The sequence below is a fragment of the Rhagoletis pomonella genome, unplaced genomic scaffold, assembly GCF_013731165.1.
Source record: "Rhagoletis pomonella isolate Grant_MI unplaced genomic scaffold, Rhpom_1.0 Rhpom_scaffold_00006, whole genome shotgun sequence".
Classification (NCBI taxonomy): Eukaryota; Metazoa; Arthropoda; class Insecta; order Diptera; family Tephritidae; genus Rhagoletis; species Rhagoletis pomonella.
In genome coordinates this window covers 34251176-34259819 of record NW_023458560.1, presented here as the reverse complement: position 1 = coordinate 34259819, position 8644 = coordinate 34251176, and the positions used below count along the sequence as shown (strand labels likewise).

The following is an 8644-nucleotide window of genomic DNA, read 5'->3' as shown; positions in this document are numbered from 1 at the left end:
CAATACATATACACACACAAAATTTTAATTACATGTTGCTTTTTTTTTTACTAAAATAAAGTATATATAATTTTTTTTTTAACAAAATGTTTTTAGTCAAAAACTACTTTGGCGCTAACTTAGGAAATGTATACAAATTTTTTCAAAAAGTTTTCAAAAATTTAGCAGCTGTTTTTTTGACTACAAGATTCAATAAAAAAAAAAAACTTTAAAAGAAATAAAAGCATGTATCCCTAGTCTAAGCAATCGACCAAATTTACAGTTCACTAAATTTTTAAGATACCAAATAGAAATATTTCTAAAAAAAATTATCTTGTGTGCGTAAATGCCTACTTTTTAAGCGCTGGCGTAGTCCGATTTTTCGTGAAATCTATCAAAAAGCTATCACTGCATACGAATAGCTGCGAGCGTAGCTTTGGTTTTGAATTACAAGTTCGTAGCAATACGAATTCAGTGACTGCCTTTACGCAGATATCACAAAAAACTGACGTGGCTGTATTCAGCTGTAGACCCTGAGTTATTAAGCGCTAATGCATTGCTTGATCTTGATCAATTTCAGCGAAAATTAATTTTTTATGTGTTTTTTTTTGCTTTTTCTGTTCACACCGTTTGGCGCCAATTGCTTGCATTTTCTTGGTTTTTCTTGCCTTTTTCAGATGCCCGATTTGCTTGTACAACTTTTTTATGCAAATTTATGGAATTCGTAATTATTATTTTTAATAAATTTTTTTTCTGTCCCGTTTTTTTAAGAATTTTTTTTTCTGATTTAATTCTTTCTGTCCAGCTTTTCTATGCAAAAATATGGAATTTATAAATTTAATTTCTCATTACATTTTTTCTGGTCTTATTGCTGCTTTAAAAAGCAATTTTTTTTTACAATTTCATAGTTTTTCTGCACGCTATTGTTACTCGCTCGCTTGCAAGTATGTTTTCCGTACACACTTTTTTCTTTTTGCAAGATTTTATTTTGCAGTAAATTTTTTTTGCTGTGTAATTTCGTTCGCGCTCTGTTATATTTTTATATCTTTTTTGTTATTTTGCTGTTTTCCAAATCACTGTTACATACAGTTGCTATTGTTTGTTTATTTGCTTGTTACAGCTTCTCAATTACATACGTACATAGTATAGTACATGCAATAGCTTTGTTGTTGTGGTTAATGATACAATACAAATATGATGCTTTTTCGTGTTTATGATCATTAATTAACAAATTATAAAACTGAAAACTTAAAATTACACTCAAATTCAAAAAAAAAAAAAAATAATAATTATAATAAAAACATTTAATCAGTTCAATCCTTTAATCATTATTTTTCTAATAATTCTGCATTTAGCTTGTTACTGTCATTTTTTAAAAAATACCAACTTTTGCGCTTTTCTAGAGTTGGTGCAAAAATTAAAAGTTAATTTTACAAACACAAAAACAAAACTACAATATTTTACATAATGACAAAGCACTGAAAAATGTTGCAAATAATTTCATATTTTTGTTTCTTATTTGCAAACACAGCGACGAACGAGTAGACAACAATGTAGCGCAGCAGTTTAAGGTAAAAGTTTTCTAATTCCCTTAACTTGCTGTTAATATTTGACGCTACTTTTACCAATTTTCCTCTTGCGAGAGGCAAGTTAAAATTTTCTTTACCAACTGCTCTCATTTCTCCTTTCTCTTCCTCTTGTTGCCTCAATTTCTTTTAATACCATTTGTTGTGGTGTTTGAAATAATAAAAAATTGAGTTATATCACATTTTATATGATTTTATACATTAACTTTCGGCTTTGCAGTCTGTCTGCCTATGCAACAGATAAGTGTGGCGTCAACATGTTGCACAGCGTATGAGTCTGCAAATTGTTTCTCTTTTTTCAAACTGATTGCTAACATTTTGCCGCAACACTGCGATTGTTGCTCACAGTTTTCAAGTTTTTGAGTGTTTGACAGTGTGTGTGTGTGTGTGCGTGTGTGTGTGAATGCGCCCACAATGTATTGCGGCTTTGCAGCAAGAAAACACGCAGCCGCACGCGCTTCAAGCAGTTGCCTACGCCGCGTTTGATGTTGCGCTATAGAAATGCAGCATGTTGCCAGCAACATATGATGCGTTGAGCGCAATATGGCCAGAGATTTTTTTAAGGAAGCTGCTTAGCCAGCGGCGGTGTGTTCTTGCTTAATTTCTTTGGTTGTTGAATGTTTGTATGTGTGTTTGTGCGTGTGTGTTGGCCTTTAATTATGCTGTGATGTGTTGTTACATGTCGCCGCGTTTTCTTTTCCGCTTTTAACTTAACGTACAAACGTACTAGTACTTCTTTTGTTTACATTTTTAAAACAAAAATCGTTTGCTTTTTTGTATTGCTTTGCCATTTCTTGGCTACTAATGTTTGCTGTTTTGAGAAATTCTGCATTCCCTTAAAATCGAAAGCTGCTTGTAACTTGCATGTGTATGTAAAAAAATAAATATATGTATGTATGTATGTATTTAAAATATGTAGTACAACTTTAACAACTTTGTTATACATTTACTCCGTAGCAACGCTTAGCGCTATTTCTCAAAAACAGCAAACATTTTCCCAGCCAATACTTTTAACTTTTTGTTCTCTTACTACTTTGGTTGGCAATGAAAATCTTTTACTTAATTTTTTTTTTTTTAAATCAATTCTTAAGCCAGAGCAATACAAAACAATAAAAGATTCTCATTAAATTTTTTGTATACCCGCGCATACAGTTCTTCAGTCTATACGACACACACACACACAGACACAGCAACTATATATTTAGTTACACATTGTTATTACAAAAACATTCACCAACATTACACAATCCCACTTATGTAACGCCTCCAAATCTTCAAAAACTGTTGCTCTGAGAGTTTTCTGATTTAATTTTTTCTCGCTTCTTCTTCTTCTTCTTCTGTTTATTTTAACTCTACTCCTCGCTTCAACTAAGCTGATTCAACAAACGCTTCAACTTATGGCGCTTAGGAGGATGGCAATGGGCCATTTGTGGTGGCCGCTATATTTTCATCACCATTGCTGGCCGCTGCTGCTCCTGATGCTGCTGTGCCGGCTGTTGTTGTTGTCTCTGCCGCTGGACTGGCATCGTTGCTCTCGTTAGCCGCAGCAGCTGATGTTGGTGTGCCAGCTTGCTGTTGTTGCTGCTGCTGCTGCTGCTGCTGTTGTTGCTGAGGTGCTGCAGCAATCATATTATTGGCTGGCGCTGTGCCACCATTCGCCGTGCCTGCTGTAATCGCTGGTGTTCCTGCATTGCTGCCATTACTCTGGCTGTTTGAGTTGCTACCAGCGATTTGTAGCTGCGTTTGCATTTGCAATTGTTGCAATGTCTCCTGCGACATATTCGCCTTCAGTATGGTATTCTCAACCTCAAGTTGATTGATCTTATCCATCAGCTCGGAAATTTTCTCCTTGAGTACTTCAACTTCTTCGCGAACAGCTATCATAAGATGGGATTTGACCAGATCCTATCGAGAAGAGAGAGATAGAGAGAGAAAAATACGATAAGTAAATTAGTGTGTGTTGATTTGAGTTGAGGTGAAAAGAAAGAAGAATATGCAAGTACTGTGTAAATATTTAGATACATACCTACATATATAAATAAATAAATATGCGAGTGAATTGTTCAATAAATATTGACTGGAAACATTTTATTTATATGCATATATGTATACCTACACCTATCGTACATTCACACGTACCTACATAGTGAATAGTACGTACATACATATGTAACAAAACACCCACAGCAAATAAAAGTAAGCCTGCCTAAAAAATGCATATATGTATTTTTCTTTTAATTTTCATACTTTTGCTAGTTAAGTAATGATTCAGGCACGCATGCCTCTTTGCTGTTTCTTTTCTTCTCGAATCACACGTGCATCATAATTTTATAAATCAATATTTTTTTTTCAAATGTGGCGCGTGTAAACACATACTTAGCTACAGCGCAACATTGTAGTATACAATTTCATGTAGTAAATAAAAATTAGCAGTACCTGTTGTTTAAATAAAAAAATTTATGCAACAAGTATGCACATTAGGGTGTATCACTTTACATAAGAAAAGAAAAAAATCGGTATTGTTTTCCCAACGGAATTATAAAACTTTTTATATTTTAAGACTTCCGCTAAAATATTTCAGAAAAGCATTAAGATTTATGTGAGCTACACCGAATGGAAAATAGCAAAAAAATCTCATTATTTTGCTGCCGTTGATGCAATTTTTCAACATTTTTATGCAGACCTTTTGAGCTTGAACACTTTATTATTTGACGTGAATTTTTAGAAATTTTTTTTACTAATTTTAATAATAAAAAATTCGATTTTTAAACATATCTTAAAATTGGTACCGGTCACGCAAACCTTAATACTTTTCGGATTTTTTATTTGGCGGAAGTCTTAAAACATAACAAAGTTTTATAATTTCGGTGGAAAAAACCGCAACTTTATTTGGCGAGACACCCTAATGTACATACATACATATGTATTTGCATTTCTACTTTGTACTCCAAAAGTCTAGCGCCGAAGTACATATCTACATAAGTCGGCGAAGAGTTTTGCAACATGGCTGTAAATATTTGTCCACATATATTATTTTAAATTTTGTTTTCGCAAGAGTCAGCGAAAGATATTGCAGACACTATTTATATTAAATTTTATCACTATGAGACGATGATAAGATAAGTAAAAAAAATTTGAAATACATACTTATGTTAGTATGTGTAAATAACCGGTTACTAAATTTGGTTGGATCAAAGTTTTAGAGTTTAATGTATGTACATCCATGTAGATTTGTTTAGTAAAAGTGCTTATTATGTATAGTACCCATACATAGCTCAGAATTGGCTTGGAAGCATTTTATATCAAGTATACGTCCAATAAACACCAAAAAAGTTCGCCTCCAGCATTTAAGTTGGCAATTGCGCTTTTTCTACACTGGAATTTATTACTCCTGAGTTGACAACTACTCAAGTTGGCAAAATGAAGATCGCTTCTTTTTAAATCAGTAAATAATCTTTCTCGCAGAGCTTTTAATTTTCTCTTTATGTATGTTAAGAGAACTTCATTTGCACAGTAATTTAAAGGCAGTTGAGAAGTTGTGTTTTTGAATGTAGCCACCAAAAAAATATATCCCGCGAGTGAAGCTTTTTTAAAGCTTTCTATCGAAATGTGTACCAAAGCCAACAGTGGTCAAAAAATGAAAAAAACTTTAAGAGGACATGCACATGTGCGTCCGGAGTCAAGTATTACGAATAAATAGAGGTGAGATATCCCAGCGCCAAACGTCAAAAATTGGCGACAGCTGAGATCACCTATTTTGAGTTTTAACATCGATCTGTCTGTTTCTGTCTTATGCAGCGGAGGTAGCCGCCATATTTTTAACCGACTTCCAGAAAAGAAGGAGGTTATCAGTTCGTCGGAATATTTTTTTATTTTATTTTTTTGGTATGTATGTTACCGTATAACTTTGGACCACATCAACCGATTTCGATAATTCTTTTTGCATCGGAAAGGTAGTGTCTCAGAGGTGGTCCCATGCTAATCTGGTTAAGATCCGATCAGTGGATCATGAGATATATATATATATTTTTATATGAGAATTGAAGTCGGTTTTTTTTTTGCTAAAAATTACTTGTATACTCGTAAACTTTAGTTTTATAAGGGAAGTTGAATCAAAAGATTCCACACAAAATGGTAGTTAAGAATCGTGTACGAAACACTCATGTTCATTGTAGGTAGGTATTTTCTCAGGGCGGTTCTAAGCGGGCCAGTGCTTGACCACTAGCTGCGATAATTTAACTCTGTAGTACTGAACTTTTAAATTTCCTGGAAAAATAGACTAATAGGCAGTTATTCAAAATGTTCCAAGCAATATGCAACACAGCAAAATTTCTCATATAAAAACTAATGAGTATAAAATGCTTTACTAACATGCGCAACTGATGTAGTTAATCAAAGAAGAAAGTAAACAGCGTGTGCCAGAATAACCAAAAAAAAAAGTGAATTCAGTTGCTCAACAAAAAATGCTAATGTAATTTAACAATTTTCCTAGAAAAAGGAAACATGCAAATAAATAGTTTAATGCTTCGGAAATGATGGCTGACACGCGCGCATGTTTACCTTTGCGGTGAGTACCAGCTGAGAGTTCACACCGCGGCTAATATCACACCCAACCCATCGGTAGCAAAAAAAAAAAAACAGAAAAGAAAACGACATTTAATAAGGCAAAAAAAATGCACGTCACATCAAGCCACGCCAAAGGTGATTCATATTTATGCCGTGATTGCAATAGTTAGGCCAAACGCGCCACACTACATTCACAGCCGGTGGGCAACAGAGTGAGGTGGTGTCGATGCCTCAGACCTATCTACTACAAATACGCCATATGGTAGCAACAAATTTACAACAATAGAAGTAGTATGAATATGCCCAGCTAACAGACAGTGCTCCTTAGAGACAGCTGCTACTACGTCAAGTCAATACTTTAGCTGGTAATTTGTTTACTGGCCTCAAAATTTTTTTTTGCAACATGTGGAACATATCATTCAAAGTCGGCTTGAAGCCAAAAAAAAAAGCACAAACTAGAACACGAATATTGCATTTTTACTTGTTCAATTATTCATATAGGCACATACATACATACATACTTTCATAGTATGGATGCCCAATGGCGCTATGCTACTGTGCGCACTAGAGTCTCTTATTTTTTCAAGTATTTTTCTGTTAGTGGACCGTAGACTAATGGGATATTATAAGCTATTTGACAAGCGTTAAAGTACTAGTAGAAAAGCGATTGTGAAAAGGCGGCAGCACATTTTGTGGGTGTATCACAGAGACATGTGCTTGGAATAATAGCTGTTCGTTCTGTCAATTCATTGCAGCTACATATTTGCACATTGGCCGTTAATTCCGCGAAAGATGTGCGGTAATGGAAAATGACATTATTCAATATAACACGTAATAGCAGAAAATGCACGAAAGTACAAAAAAACTTTTAGCGCTGAGGGGCGAAAAAATCAATGCGCTAATATCACTTTGTGGCTATTAGAGAGGGGCAACTACAGCTAGGTGTCAATTAACCCCTTCAAGACCACAAAAGTAAGATTATAAAAATCGGGTTTGAATTGTAGTTTGCAATTTCTTTAAGGATATATCGCCACCTGAGTGGAATATCGACCTATCTCGGCAGCCAGTTCGAAAACGCCTTATTTCAGAAAATGCCCCATTTTAAGAATTGGATTGAAGAACGCCTTATCTCAAATGAAAATATATTGAAAATGCGCTGAGAGTGTGTGTAAGGGCGTTTTTGAATAGGCAGCCTAGATGGGGCGTTTTTGAAATGAATTCTGTGATAGGGTGTTTTCCAATAAAATTCTGAAATAGGGCGTTCTTGAAAAGTTTTCTGAGATAGGGCTTTTTCGAACTGGCAGCCGATATATGTCGATCTTCCACTCAGGTGTTGATATGCAAGTAAACACAATTTCATGTTTTTTTTTTTATTTCGGTTCTCTAAGTTAGGACCGACAAAGCGTGAGGAATGCATGACATATTACGCAGGGGTAACTCCAAAGTCACACTAGAACATCTTCTGTTTCACTGTACAGCTTTCGGAAGAACGCTACTCAGCTACCTTTTGTTTGCCTTTTTCTCCTCACTGAAGGGAATGAATTAAATAAATAGCAGATCTAAGAACTAGTAAACTGCTAAAACTTAAAAAAAAATGCATTATAATGAAAGTTAAAGCAAACGGTAGCAATTTAGCACTTAATAATGGTGATATACGTCAGATCGTACGGATCAGCCAAAGCTAACCAAGCCTTTCTACAAATGTTATTTCTATTTGTTTGCAATTTTTTTTCTAAAAATGTATAGCAGAAACAGTCAAATCGCAATAAAGCTGTGTAAAAAAGCATAGAATTACGAGAACTTCATACGTTTTCCTTCTGAATAAAGTCCTTTAGAAACATGAGCCACTGGTCATGAAAGAGTTAAGTTACGGTGGTGCTTAAGCATTTAGTTAGCTGCTATTTCCAAAAAAGTAGACAAGTTGTGAAAAAATAAAAATAAAAAAATTCTGAAAATACGTGTCAATGGTAATGGTTTCATTTTAGTGCTTCTTCAAGAAAGTGGGTCAATATGGGTAGAACGGAAAAAAATACTAAACTTGGTGCTAGAGTATGTACACGTACGCGGTGGCCTTGCATATTAAGGTATAGAGAGAGAGAGAAGATAAATGAAAATTTATATATGATATTTAGTTCAGCACACCCAACGGAAAACTAGTAAAAATTGTAGGTGGTAATTAACCCAAATTTGAGCGATGGCTGATAGTGCACGGTTTCAGTTGTTTTAAATATTTGACGTAGGCATTTGATCTCATTTGACGTATATGTATGCGCTTGGTATCATTAGGATTAGTTTTTAAAATGTATGTGCAAACTTTTTATTATTATTTTTTTCTCGCTAACATTAAGAAAATGAGTCAAAAATTGTGCGCCTTGATCAGCCTATATGCATTCGAATACATATTATGTACGTGTGTAAGTAACCATATATGTATACTGCCAAAAGTCATTGTGCGCTTAATGCCTCGTCGCATTCTCTGCCATGAGTTGTGTGAGCAATTTTGGCATGACCGC

At 34.5% G+C, this 8644-nt stretch overlaps 2 protein-coding genes across 2 annotated transcripts in view; both read right to left on the bottom strand.

The window, feature by feature from the left end:
• LOC118740617 (solute carrier organic anion transporter family member 74D) overlaps positions 1–8644 on the bottom strand; it is an 833870-nt gene that overhangs the window by 204299 nt on the left and 620927 nt on the right.
• LOC118740610 (protein bunched, class 1/class 3/D/E isoforms-like) overlaps positions 85–8644 on the bottom strand; it is a 60006-nt gene continuing 51446 nt past the window's right edge. The window contains exon 2 of the mRNA XM_036472213.1: positions 85–3470. Within this exon, the coding sequence (XP_036328106.1) occupies positions 2970–3470 (501 nt within the window). The 3' untranslated portion in view covers positions 85–2969. The remainder of the gene's footprint in view (positions 3471–8644) is intronic.